Genomic DNA, 21,951 nt, shown 5'->3' with positions numbered 1-21,951 from the left:
AAACTAAGTACATTTAGTTTCGTATCATTATCTTTAAGAAATTCACAGACTATGATGAGCGTCAAATGAAAATAGGGTTTCTTCTCCCTAAAAGAACGAAAAAACAACAACAAAAAACGATTCGTTGCTAGAGCAATGCACGACATAGACTTCAAACATCTTATGTTACTGTATAATATATTTAATGAGTGAAGCATCTAAAAGATAATAAGCAATGAATTCACAGAAATTTGTGGATGCAGTATCTGATAAAGGATGTTGTGTATGGTTTTCAGAAGGAGAAGTTTTGGAATAGAGGTCCTTACACCATGGAAAGGGAATGCATGAATGATGAAGGAAGTAGCAGGACAAAACTGCAAAAACAAAATGAAAAAAAAACCTAAAATTTTTGGAAATACTTTTGTCATAATATCCATTGCATAACACACAGGAAAATTAAATATAGCAAATAAGAAACGAGAAACTGCCCTTTTCATTGCTCCTTAGCATGAATATGTTTGTGTTTTGTTAACTTACTATTTTGAGAGAAGGATTTACCACAAATATCACAGTGATATGGCTTCTCTCCTGTATGAATACGTTTATGTGCAGTTAAGTTACTATTACGAGAGAATGATTTACCACAAATATTACAATGATATGGTTTCTCTCCTGTATGAATACGTTTATGTATAGTTAGGGTATAATTATGAGAGAATGATTTACTGCAGATATCACAGTGATATGGTTTCTCTCCTGTATGAATACATTTATGTGCAGTTAAGCTACTATTATAAGCGAATGATTCACTGCAGATGTTACAATGATATGGTTTCTCTCCTGTATGAGAATGATGGTGTGATGTTAAGGAACTTTTAATAGAGAATCGTTTACCGCAAATATCACAATGATATGGCTTCTCTCCTGTATGAATGCGTTCATGAATAGTTAAGATATTATTATGAGAGAATGATTCACCACAGATATTACAATGATATGGTTCCTCTCCTGTATGAATACGTATATGTGTAGATAAGTGACTTCTTTGAGAGAATGATTTACCACAAATATCACAGTGATATGGTTTCTCTCCTGTATGAATACTTTTGTGTGTAGATAAGTGACTTCTTTGTGAGAATGATTTACCACAAATATCACAATGATATGGTTTCTCTCCTGTACGAATACGTTTGTGTCTTGCTAAGACATGATTATTAGTGCATGCTTTACCACAAATATCACAATGATATGGCTTCCCTCTTGTATGAATATACTTGTGTTTTGTTAAGTCAGTATTTCCAAAGAATGATTTACCACAGATATCACAGTGATATGGTCTCTCTCCTGTATGAGTACGTTTGTGCGCAATAACATTACTACTTCGAGCAAATGATTTACCACAGATATCACAATGATATGGTTTCTCCCCTGTATGAGAAAGATTGTGTGTAGATAACTTGCTACTGTAAGAGAATGATTTACCACAGATATCACAGTGATATGGCTGCTCTCCTGTATGAGTACGTTTGTGCACAGTAACATTACTACTTCGAGAAAATGATTTACCACAGATATCACAATGATATGGTTTCTCTCCTGTATGAGAACGTTTGTGTGTAGTAACATGAATGCTTCTTGAGAATGATTTACCACAGATATCACAATGATATGGCTTCTCTCCTGTATGGATATGTACGTGTTTTGTTAAGTTACTATTTTGAGAGAATGATTTACCACAGATTTCACAATGATATGGTTTCTCTCCTGTATGAGAACGTTTGTGTGTAGATAATTTACTACTGCAAGAGAATGATTTACCACAAATGTCACAACAGTATAGTTTCTCTCCTTTGTGAATACGTTTGTGCTTAAGTAGATCACGTTTTTGAAAGAAGGACTTTGTACAGATATCACATTCGTATGATCCCATCTCTTTTGTCATGGGTTCAGGGGAAATCAATTGTATACTTTTCTCACTATTTTCCATTATTTTTCCTCTCAAATACCAGTTTATATATTTTGCTTCCTTTTCTTTTTATACTTTACAAACACTTCTACTGTTGTATTTCTGTCCAGTGTTACCTTTGTTTCACAAAACTTAAATAATTTCATCCAACTTTTTTCAGAACACAGACCCCTCTTCTTGACACTCCAGTTGGTGATGTTCAGAAATTCTGCTAATATTATTTAACAGCAAATGTTTCACAAGAATTTTTCCAGATTTGTATAAAACAATCTTATGCATCTTTTTTGTATAATATTTTCTTTTAGTCTTTAAAACATGGTAGATATTGAGGATGTTTCTTCTGTTATGTCAATGTTGTCTGATGTTCTGAAATTAGAGAGAAACAACAGTGTAAGATGTTGAGGTTCCTTAAACAATACAACTTCATTTCTAATGAGATCAACTGAGCTGGCTGACATCATCACATACGGTATTCAATATTCATGACCCATAGGATAAATTTAAGAGAAATGTGCAGTTATTTAGAGTAGGTCATGTGATCACATGGAGAGTTGCAGGTTCTATGACTTTTATGACAAATCAAGCAAAAATAAACATTGAAGAATGCACGTGGATACACATGGATGAAGTCCCATTTTGGAAGTATATGAAAGTTTTTATTTTGGAATGAAGAACACAAACATAGGTGCTGAGCCAATGACTAAAACATTTAGCTGTTACTTTTAGCATATCGTGTTTCGTGGTGACAGCTTCACGTGCCTTGGTGCTTTTGCTGTTTCACTATAAATCTACGAATGCGGAAACGGACAAAACAGCCGTTTATTTTTACTTTTAGACCGACCAATTTTGAAGTTTTTCAGGAAAAATTTCGGCACTGTCATGGTATTAGCTGTCAGAAGCGAAAGTAGAAAAATCTAAACAAGGAATGTTACTGCTGGTTTGAGTTGAAATCTGTTTCATTGGCTACTGACTGGCCGGAGCTATCTATCTATCTATCTGTCTGTCTATCTCTCTATCACTCGTCCACCTTCGTTTGTTTCCGTAGAATTTATCAAATTAGAAAAAAAAACTTTTTGGCTACTTCCATCATGCTAGCTCCACACGAGGGGCATATTTTTGGGGTATTTAAAAGTCCATGTCTCTTAAGCCAATTAATACTATTTTCTGTTGTAGCGGTGGCGATGGCAATATCGCGGTGATTAATTCCAACTTTGGATTACGCGTGGTGGTGGTGGTCATTGGTGTATGTGATTTGTTTTTAAAAACAATAATGAATAATGCAAAAATATATTTATTTATAAAGTTTAAACTGAACATGAAATGAAATATATTTATTTATAAAGTTTAAACTACGGAAACAAACGAAGGTGGACGAGTGATAGATAGAGTGAGAGAGAGACAGACAGACAGATAGCTCCGGCCAGTCAGTAGCCAAAGAAACAGATTTCAACTCAAACCAGCAGTAACATTCCTTGTTAAAAAATTTAAAATTTCGGGGGCGAGGAGTGGGGTGACTAAAAATTTTGAAAACCTGGTTTTTTGTATATTCGGAAACTTCGCCATCGAAAACATGAATCCGGTGTAAAAAAAAAAAAAATTTTTTTAATTCTATATATATATAAAAGGGAAAGGTCTTATGGGGTGGGAGATCGTGCGCCGAATTGTAATGGTGTTCGTTGTCGTAAAACCAAGTGAGATTGGGGGTACAAAAGGAAGTCTTTCCGTTTTTTGCCTATTCGGAAACTCCATCATCGAAAACATGGGAATCCGGTGAAAATAAATGTATAAATAAAACGGAAAGGTTTGTTTGAGGGTGGGGGAGACTGTGCGCCAGGTCCGCCGAATTGTAATGGTGTTCGGTGTCGTAAAAGCGGGCGGAAATGAGATTTTGGTGACTTTTTATAAAAGGCTTCCCCACTCTCATCAGTTTCAAATGAATAGCGAAGATAATTTGAAAAAATTCCCTCAAATCGGGTAATATCCAACTTATGCGCATGAGGTATTCCGCACCAATTGAGGGCATCTTTCATCCATAGCTAGAAATAACAGCCGAGTCGAGCACAAATTATAGATATCTCCCTTCCATAGCTAGAAATAACAGCCGAGTCGAGCACAAATTATAGATATCTCCCTTCCATAGCTAGAAATAACAGCCGAGTCGAACACAAATTATAGATATCTCCCTTCCATAGCTAGAAATAGCAGCCAGATCTCGCACAAATTATAGATATCTGCCTTCCAAAGCTAGAAATAGCAACCAGATCTCGCACAAATTATAGATATCTGCCTTCCATAGCTAGAAATAGCAACCAGATCTCGCACAAATTATAGATATCTCCCTTCCATAGCTAGAAATAGCAGCCAGATCTCGCACAAATTATAGATATATATCTCTCCCATAGCTAGAAATAGCAGCCAGATCTCGCACAATTCAAGGACATCTCTCATTCATAAAACATAGAAAAGACAAAGAATCGACGCGCCAAAGACCAAACGTCTACAGAATTAAAAACATCAAATGCTTTCATTGTTTAATACTTACGGAAATGTTCCATAAAGGATAGTATTGTTACATTTGTGTATCGGTTAGTTTAGAAATAAATTATAAATACGTTTTGTAAACATTTTAAACGTATTATAAGGTGACTAAGAAGAATTCATGCACGAGACATTCAAAACGAATATGATATATGCGCATGCGTATCTCCTGCCTGTAATATTTAAGAGAGATAACTCTTCTTAAATCTCTTCATATTTTAGTTTATTGCACCTGATTATTTTTGTGTGTATATGTGTGAATATTTATATCTGTGCAAAGGTAGCGAGCTGGCAGAAACCGTTAGCACGTCGGGCGAAATGCTTAATGGTATTTCGACTGTTGTTATCGGATTCGATAAATTAAGTACCAGTTATGCACTGGAGTCGATGTAATCGACTTAGTCCCTTACTCTGTACTTGTTTGTCCCTCTATGTCTCGCCCCCTGTGGGCAATAAAGAAATAAGAAACGTTAGCACGCTGTAGTTAATTTGTCTTTGCGAGAATTGTTATTATTATTATTCATTGTTGAGTTTGGATCTTTTGTTATTGCTCTACGTTGTTTTAACAGACGTAGTGGACTGTTGTTCCCTTCCATAAATTTTGAAAGGAAAATAATTTTTTAAGAAAGTATTTTGGAAAAAAAAAATGTGTGAAAATGAATTCGGATGGCAAGTCTTCTAACCCTGACCAGGCTAACCAAAAGATAAACCGTAAAACAAGTCAAAATAACGAAAATGTGAACGAAAGCCACATAAATGCAGTAAACGAAACAACGGAACGAAGAAGGGAAAATAAATGCTGAAATGAATAACAGAAAAGTAAACCCGACAGAAGACGACAAAAAGAAAGTCTTTTTTGCCACCGCAGCCGGTGTGAGAAAAGACAAATTAAACATAGAGTTAGACTCACTGCGACAATACAGAGGTATGTTCGAAAGGGGAGGTTTTGATGTTAAAGCCATCTTCCCTAACGAACTTATCGAAGAAACAAAGAGGAAAATAATTACATATAAGACTATGATAATAAAAGACAAGAAAATGGACAAGGCATCCAAAGAACAAATCGAGAAGTGTCTACAACCCATCTGGCAAGACATCGAGTTCCTGACCAGAGGGAGAAGATATGCCACAGTGGTGGTGTACTTCAAAAACGAGGAAAAGGTTATAAAACATTGGCTCCAACCGATAAAAACCAATCAAGTCGTTTTATTACCAACCTATATGGGTAGGAGAACACCCAAAATAGTTATTGAAGAGATCCCACCAGAAATAAATGTCATCTGGATTATCTCAGCCCTTCTAATGGGGCTTGAGGATAAAATCAAAATAACTGAAGCCAAGGGCTTGAGATCATAATCCAAGCACCCCCCCCCCCATTCCCCAGAGTTTAGAAGAAATTGCTGAGAACATCCACATCGGAGAAGAAACCACCTTGCGGATAATGGTGGAAAATATTTTTAAAATGTAAAGCATCTGTAAAGAGTGTACTGGTGCCATGAGAAATGTTTGTATATTATGACCGTCTGTCTTTACATTCTGAGTTCAAATTCTGCCGAGGTCGACTTTACCTTTCGCCCTTTCAGGGTTGATAAATTAAGAACACGTTTGTGTACTGACATCGATCTAATCAACTAGTCACCCCGCCCCTTACAAAAATTTCAGGCACAGAAAAGTATATTGTGACACTTGCAGAATTTAGAAAGTAATGTAACACCAACGACTATCTAATCCAACCAAAATATCTGTTACACAAACAGAATTACTATTTAACCTTAAGATACATCGAACATATTCAAAGAACCTTCTTGGTTTCGTGGTACAGAACGTTTTCCAGGCAATCTTTTTATTCTTTTACTTGTTTCAGTCATTTGACGGTGGCCATGCTGGAGCACCGGCCTTTAGTCAAAGAAATTCACCCCTGGACTTATTCCCTGTAAACCTGGTGCTTATTCTATCAGTCTCTAAATGCACCAGCATAGGTGTGAAGCAATGGTGGTGGTGGGACAAACACATACATACACACACACACATCATCATCATCATCATCATCGTTTAACGTCCGCTTTCCATGCTAGCATGGGTTGGACGATTTGACTGAGGACTGGTGAAACCGGATGGCAACACCAGGCTCCAGTCTGATTTGGCAGAGTTTCTACACATATATATATATATAAATATAATGGGCTTGGAGGTAGTGGTCATGCTGGCCGATGCAATTTTCTGGTTTGCCGAGAGAGATCCAGTGGGCCCCTAACTGGTTCCCCGACTTTAAAGGTGTAATGATAGAGTGGCTGCTGGCCTGGTCTTCTTCACAGGGCTTCATGGTAGACAATATTTTGGGGCCTTGTCTGTTATCCCAATTGTCTTAACTCTTACTTTGATAGTGTTTATAACGCGTTCCCTTGAAAATCCGACATATAACTGGCCATGAGAAAATACCGTTTGATGCAAACGTTTGCTGTTGAGACTTATTAATTGTTGTTGAATATGCAAATCGAAGTGGTATAATACGAAGAACTTCTTCATTTATTTCAAGACCGTCAGAATTTTTAGGAGATAGAATTACTCTGAATTCAAATGGATAGTTCTGAACCTCCTCTTCACCACTGCAGAATTTTTAGGAGATAAAATTACTCGTTTTTCTATTTCTTCAGGTGTGCAGTTGTTGAAAATTTCTGGGTACAAATTGAAGCGCAAACGATCGAAATAATAAATGGATTTATTAATGAAAGTTTAATTGCATTTATTTCCACCACTCAACACTCATTGCAATCATATTTTAACTAAACTAAACTATACACAAACAAATATATTCATATATGTGTTGAGTTGTAGCTGTAATTCAAAGGGGCTAGCATTGTCATATTCAGTATGAGGCTAGATCTCCCTGAGAACTACGTTAATGTTATGCATATCTGTGGAGTACTCAGCCATTTGTGAGTTAATTTTATCCTCATGTGGTAATGAAAAGTGAAATTAACAGCCAATATTTGCTGTGTGTATGTATGAAGTTTTCTGTGGCTTTATGTATCTACTCTCTCTCTTACTCTTTAATTTCTTTTGTCCCACTTCTCTCCCGCTTTTGATTAAACAATGTGTATATATATATTGATATATCTTTTCTTGCGACATGATAAACATTTAAAAACACAAAACCAACGCTGTCATCTCTCACTGTCTCTCTCTTTCTCCCTCACTCTCTCTTACTTCCTTTCTCTCGCTTTGCCACTTCTTTGAAGCGTGAGGCATACAACAGGTATGTACAAAAAGTTAGCATATTATTATTGATTACCTTTCACATAGCTTTTTTAAATGACCCTGTCACTTTAATCAGATTCCTTATACATATAAACTCACCTTCTGTCTTTTTCTCTCTCTCTCTCTCTCTCTATATATATATATATATATATATAAAGAGAGAGAGAGAGACAGACAGAGTGAGTGAGTGGGGTAAATATATAGTTTACCATTAGGAAAGTGAGAAATAAAAGAGATAGAGAAACAGAGAGGCGCTTGATGCTGCCCTCACAGATTTTGAACCTTCAAAACTAATTGGAAATGTTCAAACTTGCTACATTGATGAACTTTTTCACACCGAATCCCAGTTTGTGACTAATTTATTCCACAAAAATTTTATAAATTTTTTACAGATTTTGCAATTTGATTATTTTTATCAAATCAGAAAACAGGAATTGTATGTGATAGCTGTGATAGCAAACGCTGGAAGACAAAGTTTAAAACAGAATGAAAGCAATGCATAAGAAATAATATATATATATACATATATAACTAGAGAAAGAGAGAGAGAGAGAGGGGAGGGACATGGTGAAGAGAATGAGAATACATTTTTATGATGCCTTTAAGAAACAAACAATTTACACATTACAAGTTAAGAGTCTGCAAGTTTGTAAATATAAACATTTGTATACAGCGTGTTCAGGCTTAATTTCACAATATTTTAAGTCTCTACCTTTCAGAAAAACACTTTATGTATTGGCGAACAGTCAATATTGTGGGAGTGCATAAAGATTAAAGATGTAGTTGAAAATAGCTAACATAGAGAGGAGTGGAAACCATCTGAATGTTGGAAGAGAGTTACCTGTATCATGATGATTTACACTGGGTATGAAAACTGCTGACATTATGATTGCTGCTAAATACTGAATAGGATAAACAATGTAAGACATGACATTGACAGCAGCAACAGACTACAAAGCCATGACCAGAAGGAAGGTCTACAGAAGTCTCATATTTCAGGCTAGAGTTGTACTTCCAGATCTGGAATCCAGGATCGAATTGCTTCATACAGATATGAAGGGGTATCAAAAAGTTCCCATTCTATTTGTATTGTCACTTTTGGAATCTAGCCTGGAAGTCCTTTTCTGTGAGTTGAGGATCTTCTGCTATTTGCTCTTGACAATGCTCTTAAAACAATATCCTTTCATATTTGCACTTCCAAGCCTCTTTCCTTTCAGAATCACTGAATGCAAGTCAGTCATTATCCGTCTGCACACACATCTCACACATCAATTTCTTCAAACCAGAACACTTCATATTTTTGGTCCTCTTTGTACTCTACTTTTTCATTGCTAAAGAGTGTCCTGCTTCCTGGCTTCTCTTCTAGCTACCAACTGCTCCCGTTCTTCCGAGACTGCCTCTCTGCTTCTACTGCTCAGTATACTTCCCTGTTCCACCACCATGTCATCCCTCAAATGGGTGACATCTTGCACCAGCCACAGATTTCTTTTGCAGCTTTACATGGGTTGTCTCATCAGAGCTTCCAATTGTCCTATCTCTCTCTCTTTTCATCAAAGGCTTTAATTAGTACATTTCTAAATTTCCAACCATCTGAAGCATCCATGAGCTTCCAGGAGTTTCTTTTACAGATTGGTTCAAATCTCCGACTTTCTCATTGTCCGTCTCAAGCCAATAACTGCTAACCTATGTAGTGAAGTCCATTCTTTACCAAAGAACAACTTTGCAATCGCAAGTATCCGCCTATTCTGCTTTCTGTGTGTCACTAGACCCATAAGTGATCAAATGGCTGGTAGGTTTTCCCAGGTTCTGAAGTTAGTATTAACTAAGACAGGGTGGGGTTGAGAGTGATCAGAATCTCCTCCAAACAGTTTTTTCCTCAATTTTAGGAAAATCATCAATCTGGTCACTCGAAATTGTATCTCTGCAAAGTTTCATTCAAAGAAACTATTTTCAGACACTAACAAGGAATCAGTCTGTTGTGGGGCAACAGACTGATTATAAGCAATAAATTCAAAGAAATTTGTGGATGCAGTATCTAATAAAGAACAACGTGTAGGGTTGTCAAGAGGACAAGTTTTGGTATAGAGGTCCTTCCACCATGGAAAGGGAATGCATGAATGGTCAAAGAAGAAGCAGATCAAAACTGCAAAAACAAAACAAAAAAATCTAAACTCTTTGGAAATACTTTAGTCATAATATCCATTGCATAACACACAGGAAAATTAAATATAGCAAATAAGAAATGAGAAACTACCCATTTCATTGCTCCTTAGCATGAATATGTTTGTGTTTTGTTAACTTACTATTTTGAGTGAAGGATTTACCACAAATATCCCAGTGATATGGCTTTTCTCCTGTATGAATACGTTTATGAGTAGTTAGGGTATTATTACGAGAGAAAGATTCACCGCAGATATTACAATGATATGGTTTCTCTCCTGTATGAATACATTTATGTGCAGTTAAGCTACTATTATAAGCGAATGATTCACTGCAGATGTTACAATGATATGGTTTCTCTCCTGTATGAATACGGCTGTGTTTAGTTAAGTCACAGCTTCGAGAGAATGATTTACCACAAACCTCACAGTTATATGGCTTCTCTCCTGTATGAGTATGTTTATGCGTAGTTAGGGTACTATTATGAGAGAAAGATTCACCACAGATATTACAATGATATGGTTTCTCTCCTGTATGAATACGGCTGTGTTTAGTTAAGTCATAGCTTCGAGAGAATGATTTACCACAAAAATCACAGTCATATGGCTTCTCGCCTGTATGAGTATGTTTATGCGTAGTTACGGTACTACTATGAGAGAAAGATTCACCACAGATATTACAATGATATGGTTTCTCTCCCGTATGAATACGACTGTGTGATGTCAAAGCACTACTATGAGAGAATGATTTACCACAAATATTACAATGATATGGTGTCTCCCCTGTATGAATACGTCTGTGTACATTTACGGAACTATTACTAGTAAATGATTTACCACAAATATTACAATGATATGGCTTCTCTCCTGTATGAGTACGTTTATGTGAAGTTAAGTGAATACTTTGAGAGAATGATTTACCACAGACATCACAATTATATGGTCTCTCTCCTGTATGAATACGTTTGTGTGCTACTAAGGCAGTACTGCCAGAGAATGGCTTACCACAAATATCACAATGATATGGTTTCTCTCCTGTATGAATACGCTTGTGCCTAGTTAAGACACTATTATCAGAGAATGATTTACCACAGATATCACATTGATATGGCTTCTCTCCTGCATGAATACGTTTGTGCCCCGTAAGGTAACTACTTCGAGTGAACGATTTACCACAGATATCACAACGATATGGTTTCTCTCCCGTATGAATACGTCTGTGTAACGTTAAGGCACTATTATTAGAGCATGGTTTACCACAGATATCACAATTATATGGTTTCTCTCCTGCATGAGTATGTTTGTGTGTAGATAACTTGCTATTGCAAGAGAATGTTTTACCACAAATGTCACAATATGTTTGAGTATGAGTGTGTGATGTTAAGGATCTTTTACTAGAGAATTGTTTACTGCAAATATCACAGTGATATGGCTTCTCTCCTGTATGAATACGAATGTGTTTTGTTAAGGCATAACTTTCAGAGAATGATTTACCACAGATATCACAATTAAATGGTTTCTCTCCTGTGTGAATTCGTATGTGTGTAGATAAGTGAATACGTTGAGAAAATGATTTACCACAAATATCACAATTAAATGGTTTCTCTCCTGCATGAATACGTTTGTGTTCAGTTAAGTGATGTATTTGAGAGAACGATTTACCACAGATATCACAATTATATGGTTTCTCTCCTGTATGAATACGTTTGTGCACAGTAACCTGACCTCTTCGAGAGAATGATTTACCACAGATATCACAATGATAGGGTCTCTCCCCTGTATGAATACGTTTGTGCATAGATAAGGTACTACTGCAAGAGAATGATTTACCACAGACATCACAACGATAGGGTTTCTCTCCTGTATGAATACGTTTGTGCTTAAGTAGGTCACTTTTTTGAAGGAAGAACTTTGTACAGATATCACAATCATATGATATCATCTCTTTTTCCATAGGTTCAGGGGAAATCAATTGTATACGTTTCTCACTGTTTTCCATTATTTTTCCTTCCAAATCCCAGTTTATATATTTTTCTTGCTTTTGTTTTTATACTTTATTCCTTACATGCACTTCTACTGTTGTACTTATGTCCAGTGTTACCTTTGTTTAGCAAATTTAATCAACACACAAGCTACTCTTCTTGACACTCCAGTTGGTGATGTTCAGAAATTTTGCTTATAATATTATTCCAGAGGAAATGTTTCACATGAATTCTGCCAAAGATTTGTAGAAACAATCTGGTACATCTGTTTCATATAATATTTTCTTTTAGTCTTTAAAACATGGTAGATATTGAGGATGTTTTTTCTGTTATGTCAATGTTGTCTGATGTTCTGAAATTAAAGAGAAACAACAGTGTAAGATGTTGAGGTTCCTTAAACAATACAAATTCATTTCTAATGAGATCAACTGAGCTGGATGACAACAGCTTCATAAGGAAGTGTTGATCTCTCAAAGTAGATGGGACACATGGAAGTGGGACACCCAAGAAGACATGGGAGGAAGGGCTGATTAATTAACTTAGGATGCTGAACCTTTTAGGTGATGTGACAAGGAACAAGATGTCTGACATCTCGCTTTACTCAAGAAGACCCGTACTCCACAGCGTAAGTATTCACACTCATCCCTCTGGTGGCAAAAAGCACTTGTGACTGCTCCACATAAAAGCAGACATGCAGTGCCATAGAAAAGTGCCACCATGTTAAAGCAACTGTGTGGTGTCACGTAAAAGTGCCTGTGAAGTGCCATATAAAGCAACCTGTGCACTGTGAAGTGGTTGGCACTAGGAAGGGCATCCAACTGTAGAAACCATGAGGAATTAAACTAGAGTCTGCTGGAGCTTCCCAGCTCTGCTCAAACCATCCAACCATGCCAACATAGACAATGGACATTAAAAGCTGAAGATGAACTTACCATTTTAATTTATTAAAATTTACATCACAGAATCTTGTCACCAGAAAATTCGTCATGCTTAAAAATAACAGCTAAAGGTCTAGTACACAGAAACGTGCCATTAAGACGTCTTATCTGTTGCATAAGATTTTTTTTTTCACTTCAAATAAATTCCCAGGTAAACGTTTCTAATAGAAAAGCAGAAGACATCAGAGGCAAAATGAAGGAATATACACGGATAAAGGATAAAATGAAACAAATATAGACGACTTGTTCTGAAACACCCCCGGGTGGAAATCAGATTTTCGTGACTTTTTATAAAAAGTTTCCCCACAAATGAATGAAGATAATTTGAAAAAACATCCCTCTCAGATCGGATAATATCGAACTTATGTGTATGAGATATTCCGCACAAATCAAGGACATCTGCTTTCTATAGCTAGAAATAGCAGCCGAGTCGAACACAAATCATGGACATCTCTCATAAAAGAGACACAAAGAATGGACGCGCCAAAAACCGAAAACCTACAGAATTAAAACATTGAATATTTTCATTGTTAAATACTTACGGAAAGGTTTCACAAAAGACTGTGTTGTCATATATGTGCGTATGTGGTAGATGAGAAACGTATTATAATTATCATAAATGTATTTATCGGCTAATTAAGAAAATTTCACACACAAGTCATCTAACGGGATATGATGTAGGAAGTACATTCATTGCGCATGCGTATCACCTGACCGTAATAATTCAGAAAGATAACTCTTCTTAAATCCCTTTATATTTTAGTTTATTGTACCTGATTATATTTCTGTGTGTGTTTGTGTGAATATTTATATCTAAATAAGGGCAAAGAGCCGACAGAAACGTTAGCAAGCTGCGGTTAATTTGTCTTTGCGAGAATTTCTTTAGCAACAGACGTAGTGGACTGTTGTAGGAGCGAAAGGGAGCCGAGCAAATCAGCGGAAGACGCATCGGCGGCGGAGTTTCGCCGGCGAACCGCACGTGCTATCGAAAGGCCGTCGTTTTATTTTTTATGTACACATTTGACAACTTTACAATATTCCTGGGTACGAAACAGTCACATCTTATGTTACTGTATAATATATTTAATGAGTGAAGCATTTAAAAGATTATAAGCAATAAATTCACAGAAATTTGGGGAAGCAGTATCTAATAAAGAACAATGTGTAGGGTTGTCAGGAGGACGAGTTTTGCTATAGAGGTCCTTACACCATGGAAAGGGAATGAATGAATGGTCAAAGAAGCAGCAAATAAAAACTGCAAAAACAAAACAAAAAATTCTAAACTTTTTGGAAATACTTTAGTCATAATATCCATTGCATAACACACAGGAAAGTTAAATATAGCAAATAAGAAACGAGAAACTACCCTTTTCATTGCTCCTTAGCATGAATATGTTTGTGTTTTGTTAACTTACTATTTTGAGTGAAGGACTTACCACAAATATCCCAGTGATATGGCTTTTCTCCTGTATGAATACGTTTATGTATAGTTAGAGTACTATTACGAGAGAAAGATTCACCACAGATATTACAATGATATGGCTTTTCTCTTGTATGAATACGTTTATGAGTAGTTAAGGTACTATTTTGAGAGAATGATTTACCACAAAAATCACAGTGATATGGCTTCTCTCCTGAATGAATATTTTTGTGCTTAGTTAAGACACTATTATCAGAGAATGATTTACCACAGATATCACAGTGATATGGTTTCTCTCCTGTATGAATACGCTTGTGTGTAGAAAGATTACTACTATCAGTGAATGATTTACCACAAACATCACAGTTATATGGCTTCTCTCCTGTATGAGTATATTTATGCGTAGTTAAGGTACTATTATAAGAGAAAGATTTACCACAGATATTACAGTGATATGGTTTCTCTCCCGTATGAATACGACTGTGTGATGTCAAAGCACTACTATAAGAGAATGATTTACCACAAATATTACAATGCTATGGTTTCTCCCCTGTATGAGTACGTTTATGTGAAGTTAAGTGAATACTTTGAGAGAATGATTTACCACAGACATCACAATTATATGGTCTCTCTCCTTAATGAAGACGTTTGTGTGTTGCTACGGCACTATTGTCATAGAATGGCTTACCACAAATATCACAATTATATGGTTTCTCTCCTGTATGAATACGCTTGTGCTTAGTTAAGACACTATTATGAGAGAATGATTTACCACAGATATCACATTGATATGGCTTCTCTCCTACATGAATATGTTTGTGCCCTGTAAGGTAACTACTTCGAGTGAACGATTTACCACAGATATCACAATTAAATGGTTTCTCTCCTGCATGAATACGTTTGTGCACAGTAATGTGACCTCTTTGAGAGAATGATTTACCACAGATATCACAATGATAGGGTTTCTCTCCTGTATGAATACGTTTGTGCCTAAGTAGGTCACTTTTTTGAAGGAAGGACTTTGTACAGATATCACAATCATATGATATCATCTCTTTTTCCATGGGTTCAGGGGAAATCAATTGTATACTTTTCTCACTCTTTTCCATTATTTTTCCTCTCAAATCCCAGTTTATATATTTTTCTTGCTTTTGTTTTTATACTTTATTCCTTACATGCACTTGTACTGTTGTATTTCTGTCTAATGTTACCTTTGTTTCACAAAACTTGAATAAATTCATCCAACTCTATTCAGAACATAGGGCCCACTTTATGATACTCCAGTCGCTCATGTTCAGAAATTTAACAAATAATATTATTTCAGAGAAAATGTTTCACAAGTATCCGCCTATTCTGCTTTCTAGTGAGAATGTAGCGAATCTGGATTGTGTCACTAGACCCATAAGTGATCAAATGGCTGGTAGGTTTTCCCAGGTTCTGAAGTTAGTATTAACAAAGACAGGGTGGGGTTGAGAGTGATCAGAATCTCCTCCAAACCTTTTTTCCTCAATTTCATGAACACTTGAAAATGTATCTCTGCAAAGTTTCGTTTAAAGAAACGATTCTTCAGACACTAACAAGGAATCAGTGCTGTGGGGCACTAAACTATACTTATGCCTCATGTTCTTCCTTTGTGGTCTCTTCTGTTTTGTACTTGAGGTCATTGTTTATGTACACATTTGACAACTTTACAATATTCCTGGGTACGAAACAGTCACATGTTATGTTACTGTACAATATATTTAATGAGTGAAGCATTTAAAAGATAATCAATATCTATAAAACAAAAGATGTTTGTGTGTGTGTGTACGTGATGTGGGTTATGCACGTCCACAAATTAGCACGCATGTCGCTCCAATTTTAGGAGGACATTGTTCATGACCCTATCTGTGTTTTTGTCAACTTTTTCTCACTGAGGCACCCGCGTATAGCTGTAAAAATCGATAAACTTTTACCAATTTTGAAGTTTGACATGGCGAAGTCAAATCTGTGCGTACGGGCGTGAAGGAGAGAGAGAGAGAGAGAGAGAGAGAGAGAGAGAGAGGGATAGAGAGAGAGAGAGCAAGAGAGAGAGAAAGAAAGAGAGGGAGAGAAAGAAAGAAATAGTGTGTTTGTGACAAGGGGAGAAACAGAGTGTTTGCCAAGCATCTAAAAAAAAAAAAATGAAAAAGTGGAAGAGGGAGACAAAGCGGCTAAGGAAAAAAAAATTTCTCTCACCAAGACAGCGTCTAACAAAAAACATAAAAAAGGAACGAACAAGTGGAAGAGGGAGACAAAGCGTATTAGGAAAGAAAATGTAGCTAAGGAAGACAGAGTAAAATGCATTTTTTTCTTAAACATGAGATATAGTTTCAAATATAAGATGTTTTTGAAAGACACTATATTCTATAATAGGATTATATATACTTTCTCACACAACAATTCAAATATATTTATTTTAAATCGTTCATCTTTCCCTCCCCCCCCTCTCACTCTCACACATACAACTTTGAGAGCAAAAGAGTTTTGTTTATATTTCACAACTATGAAACAAAAATGTATGTAACAATTTGTCAGTCACCCCACCCACCCAACCCGTTTTTCGGACCACAAAAAGGGTTTGGTAATTTTAAAGATTAACACCCGCACGATTTCCACTAGGGTGTTACGGTTAGGATTAAGATTAGGGTTACGGTTTTAGGGTCAGAGTTAGGGTTAGGGTTTAGGGTTAGAGTTAACATAGAAGGGACAGGCTCCTTATTTTTTGGTTAAGGTTGTTGGTAAGCTTTCCTAAGTTACTCCAATCCAGATCCCCAATGCAAACCTTCAAATCAACCTTCTCCTATGCAGATCTCTAATGCAACATTTAAAAAAAAGAGTCAATAAGTGAAAATAACCAATAAACCGATTCCTTATGGGATTTCCCAATCAAATTGCCAGCAAACCATTTTCAGCCAAACCAATTTCAACGGATTTCGCTCAAATCTGATGTCGATGTTACTTATTTTGGTTTGAAATAAAGAACTTAATCATTTAATAATCCTAGCTTAATCCCGAGCAGCGCCGGGTTATACTGCTAGTAAGCAATAAATTCACAGAAATTTAGGGATGCAGTATCTAATAAAGAACAATGTGTAGGGTTGTCAGGAGGACAAGTTTTGGTATAAAGGTCGTTCCACCATGGAAAGGGAATGCATGAATGGTCAAAGAAGCAGCGGATCAAAAGAACAAATTCTAAACCTTTTGGAAATACTTTAGTTATAATATCCATTGCATAACACACAGGAAAATTAAATATAGCAAATAAGAAACGAAAAACTACCCTTTTCATTGCTCCCTAGTATGAATATGTTTGTGTTTTGTTAACTTACTATTTTGAGTGAAGGATTTACCACAAATATCACAGTGATATGGCTTTTCTCCTGTATGAATACGCTTATGTGTAGTTAGGGTACTATTATGAGAGAATGATTCACCGCAGATAGAACAGTGATATGGTTTCTCTCCTGTATGAATACGCCTGTGTGTAGAAAGATTACTACTATCAGTGAATGCTTTACCACAAAAATCACAGTGATATGGCTTCTCTCCTGTATGAGTATGTTTATGCATAGTTAAGGTACTACTATAAGAGAATGATTTACCACAAATATTACAATGATATGGCGTCTCCCCTGTATGAATACGTGTGTGTACATTTAAAGAACTATTACTAGTAAATGATTTACCACAAATATTACAGTGATATGGTTTCTCTCCTGTATGAGTACGTTTATGTGCAGTTAAGTGAATACTTTGAGAGAATGATTTACCACAGACATCACAATTATATGGTCTCTCTCCTGTATGAATACGTTTGTGTGCTACTAAGGCAGTACTGCCAGAGAATGGCTTACCACAAATATGACAGTGATATGGTTTCTCTCCTGTATGAATATGCTTGTGCTTAGTTAAGACACTATTATCAGAGAATGAATTACCACAGATATCACATTGATATGGCTTCTCTCCTGCATGAATACGTTTGTGCCCCGTAAGGTAACTACTTCGAGTGAACGATTTACCACAGATATCACAACGATATGGTTTCTCTCCCGTATGAATACGTCTGTGTAACGTTAAGGCACTATTATTAGAGCATGGTTTACCACAGATATCACAATTATATGGTTTCTCTCCTGCATGAGTATGTTTGTGTGTAGATAACTTGCTATTGCAAGAGAATGTTTTACCACAAATGTCACAATATGTTTGAGTATGAGTGTGTGATGTTAAGGATCTTTTACTAGAGAATTGTTTACTGCAAATATCACAGTGATATGGCTTCTCTCCTGTATGAATACGAATGTGTTTTGTTAAGGCATAACTTTCAGAGAATGATTTACCACAGATATCACAATTAAATGGTTTCTCTCCTGCATGAATATGTTTGTGCACAGTAATGCGACCTCTTTGAGAGAATGATTTAACAGAGATATCACAATGATAGGGTCTCTCCCCTGTATGAGAACGTTTGAGTGCAGATAACTTACTACTGCAAGAGAATGATTTACCACAGACATCACAACGACAGGGTTTCTTTCCTGTATGAATACGTTTGTGCCTAAGTAGGTCACTTTTTTGAAGGAAGAACTTTGTACAGATATCACATTCGAATGATCCCATCTCTTTTGTCATGGGTTCAGGGTAAATCAATCGTATACTTTTCTCATTCTTTTCCACTATTTTTCCTCTCAAATCCCAGTTTATATATTTTTATTGCTTTTGTTTTTATACTTTATTCCTTACATGCACTTCTACTGTTGTACTTCTGTCCAGTGTTATCTTTGTTTAGCAAATTTAATCAACACACAAGCTACTCTTCTTGACACTCCAGTTGGTGATGTTCAGAAATTTTGCTTATAATATTATTTCAGAGGAAATGTTTCACATGAATTCTGCCAAAGATTTGTAAAAAACAATCTGGTACATCTTTTTTGTATAATATTTTCTTTTAGTTTTTAAAACATGGTAGATATTGAGGATGTTTCTTCTGTTATGTCAATGTTGTCTGATGTTCTGAAATTAGAGAGAAACAACAGTGTGAAATATTGAGATTACTTAAACAATACAACTTCATTTCTAATGAGATCAACTGAGCTGGATGACAACAGCTTCATAAGGAAGTGTTGATCTCTCAAAGTACATGGGACACATGGAAGTGGGACACCCAAGAAGACATGGGAGGAAGGGCTGATGAATTAACTTAGGATGCTGAAACTTTCAGGTGATGTGACAAAGAACAAGATGTCTGACACCTCACTTTACTCAAGAAGACCCGTACTCCACAGCGTAAGTATTCACACTCATCCCTCTGGTGGCAAAAAGCACTTGTGACTGCTCCACATAAAAGCAGACATGCAGTGCCATAGAAAAGTGCCACCATGTTAAAGCAACTGTGTGGTGCCACGTAAAAGTGCCTGTGAAGTGCCATATAAAGAACCCTGTGCACTGTGAAGTGGTTGGCATTAGGAAGGGCATCCAACTGTAGAAACCATGAGGAATCAAACTGGAGTCTGCGGGAGCTTCCCAGCTCTGCTCAGACCATCCAACCATGCCAACATAGACAATGGACGTTAAAAGCTGAAGATGAACTTACCTATCAAAATTTACAACACAGAATCTTGTGTGAAGCTGAAATATTTGTAATCTAAACTGACACCTTCACAATGTGTAACAGTTTAAAAATAAAACAACAGAATAGTGGACACTAGCATTAGTCTTTCTGCAGAAATATAATTTGACATTGCTGTTTTTAATTTTTAACTATAAGGTGAAAACAATTACATTTGTTTTTAATTTTTAACTTTTTGTACGTTTGTGCATCCGTAGATTTCTACTGAAACAGCAAACAGGCAATAAAGGCGAATTAAGCTGTCACCAGAAAACTCGTCATGCTAAAAATAACAGCTAAAGGTCTAGTACACAGAAATGTGCCATTAAGACGTCTTATCTGTTGCATAAGATTTTTTTTTTTCATTTCAAGTAAATTCCCAGGTAAACGTTTCTAATAGAAAAGCAGAAGTAATCAGAGGCAAAATGAAGGAATATACACGGATAAAGGATAAAATGAAACAAATATAGACGACTCGTTCTGAAACACCCCCGAGTGGGGGAACGGTTCTCAAAAATAACACCTAATTGTTTTCTCCCCAAATTCCTATGTCGTCGGAATCTACATTGTTCGAGGGAAATTTGTACAGAATTTCATTAGCAAATATCCATTTTCATGAAAGTTAAGACGAACTGAAGTGTGTATTTGGAATCTACATGATATAACACATATTCGTAGAAAATTTCATTAAGAAATATCCATTTTCTGAAAGTTATGATCATCCGAGGTCGGGGAGAGATGTGCAAAAATCTGTAGTTATGCACCCCCGCCCCAGATAAATAAACAAAACGGAAAGGTCAGTTTAGGGGTGAGATGACTGTGCCAGGTCCGCCGAATTGTAATGGTTTTCGGTGTCGTAAAAGCGGGTGGAAATCAGATTTTCGTGACTTTTTATAAAAAGTTTCCCCACAAACGAATGAAGATAATTTGAAAAAACTCTCTCAGATCGGGTAATATCGAACTTATGTGTATGAGCTATTCCGCACAAATCAAGGACATCTGCCTTCTATCGCTAGAAATAGCAGCCGAGTCGAACACAAATCATGGACATCTCTCATAAAAGAGACACAAAGAATGGACGCGCCAAAAACCGAAAACCTACAGAATTAAAACATTGAATATTTTCATTGTTAAATACTTACGGAAAGGTTTCACAAAAGACTGTGTTGTCATATATGTGCGTATGTGGTAGATGAGAAATGTATTATAATTATCATAAATGTATTTATCGGCTAATCACGAAAACTTCACACACAAGACATATTAAGTAGGAAGTACATTCATTGCGCATGCGTATCACCTGACTGTAATAATTCAGAAAGATAACTCTTCTTAAATCCCTTTATATTTTAGTTTATTGTACCTGATTATATTTCTGTGTGTGTTTGTGTGAATATTTATATCTAAATAAGGGCAAAGAGCCGACAGAAACGTTAGCACGCTGCGGTTAATTTGTCTTTGCGAGAATTTCTTTAGCAACAGACGTAGTGGACTGTTGTAGGAGCGAAAGGGAGCCGAGCAAAGCAGCGGAAGACGCATCGGCGGCGGAGATCCGCCGGCGAACCGCACGTGCTATCGAAAGGCCGTCGTCTCGGCGGCGAGTGTGTGTGTCTGAAAATATCTGGGTACAAATTGAAGCGCAAATGATCGAAATAATAAATGGATTTATTAATGAAAGTTTGGCAATTGCGTTTACTTCCACCACGTGACACTTATTGCAATCATATATGTTGCGACGTGATAAACATTTCAAAACACATAACCAACGCTGTCACCTCTCACTGTCTCTTTCACTCTCTCTCTTTCTCCCTCACTTCCTTTCTCTCGCTTTGCCACATCTTTGAAGTGTGAAGCACGCAACAGGTACGTTCAAAAAACAAATTAGCATATTATTATTATTGATTACCTTTCACATAGCATTTTTAAATGACCCTGTTGCTCTGATCAGACTCCTTACACATATATACTCACTCACAGTTATATATATTATATATGTGTGTGTATACATAGAGAGAGAGAGAGAGAGACAGGCAGACAGAGTGAGTGAGTGGGGTAAATATATAGTTTACCATTAGGAAA

The 21,951-nt window shown here is 36.3% G+C and overlaps 2 protein-coding genes across 2 annotated transcripts; both read right to left on the bottom strand.

Moving 5' to 3' along the window:
• Window positions 1–165: 165 nt before the first annotated feature.
• Window positions 166–11,899, bottom strand: LOC128251068 (uncharacterized). The gene is made up of 2 exons (XM_052977403.2): window positions 10,024–11,899; window positions 166–1,839 (listed from the first exon to the last, which is right to left on the bottom strand). Exons 1-2 carry the CDS (start codon window positions 11,897–11,899, stop codon window positions 473–475), a joined length of 3,243 nt encoding a protein of 1,080 aa, XP_052833363.2. The 3' UTR covers window positions 166–472.
• A 30-nt stretch (window positions 11,900–11,929) lies between these two features.
• Window positions 11,930–21,944, bottom strand: LOC106882788 (uncharacterized). Its single transcript, XM_089343817.1, has 5 exons — window positions 21,015–21,944; window positions 17,570–19,277; window positions 14,879–15,222; window positions 14,257–14,773; window positions 11,930–12,234 (listed from the first exon to the last, which is right to left on the bottom strand). Exons 2-5 carry the CDS (start codon window positions 18,894–18,896, stop codon window positions 12,212–12,214), a joined length of 2,211 nt encoding a protein of 736 aa, XP_089199943.1. The 5' UTR covers window positions 18,897–19,277; window positions 21,015–21,944; the 3' UTR covers window positions 11,930–12,211.
• Window positions 21,945–21,951: the final 7 nt, after the last annotated feature.

This window comes from Octopus bimaculoides, chromosome 28 (assembly GCF_046866305.1).
Source record: "Octopus bimaculoides isolate indiv1 chromosome 28, ASM4686630v1, whole genome shotgun sequence".
Classification (NCBI taxonomy): Eukaryota; Metazoa; Mollusca; class Cephalopoda; order Octopoda; family Octopodidae; genus Octopus; species Octopus bimaculoides.
Note: the sequence above shows the minus strand (reverse complement) of the source record. Positions and strands in the feature narration are given on the sequence as shown.

Bases quoted from the DNA above. Each gene is read 5' to 3' on its own strand.
- LOC128251068 (XM_052977403.2), bottom strand. From the start codon at position 11,899: ATGGAAAACAGTGAGAAACGTATACAATTGATTTCCCCTGAACCTATG. The intron at 1,840-10,023 runs ATATTCATGCTA...TTAAGCACAAAC, and splicing joins TAAGTTAACAAAACACAAAC to GTATTCACAAAGGAGAGAAA.
- LOC106882788 (XM_089343817.1), bottom strand. From the start codon at position 18,896: ATGACAAAAGAGATGGGATCATTCGAATGTGATATCTGTACAAAGTTC. The intron at 15,223-17,569 runs ATATTCATACTA...TTAGGCACAAAC, and splicing joins TAAGTTAACAAAACACAAAC to GTATTCATACAGGAGAGAAA. The intron at 14,774-14,878 runs TAAGGAGAGAGA...AAACCATAGCAT, and splicing joins CAACACACAAACGTCTTCAT to TGTAATATTTGTGGTAAATC.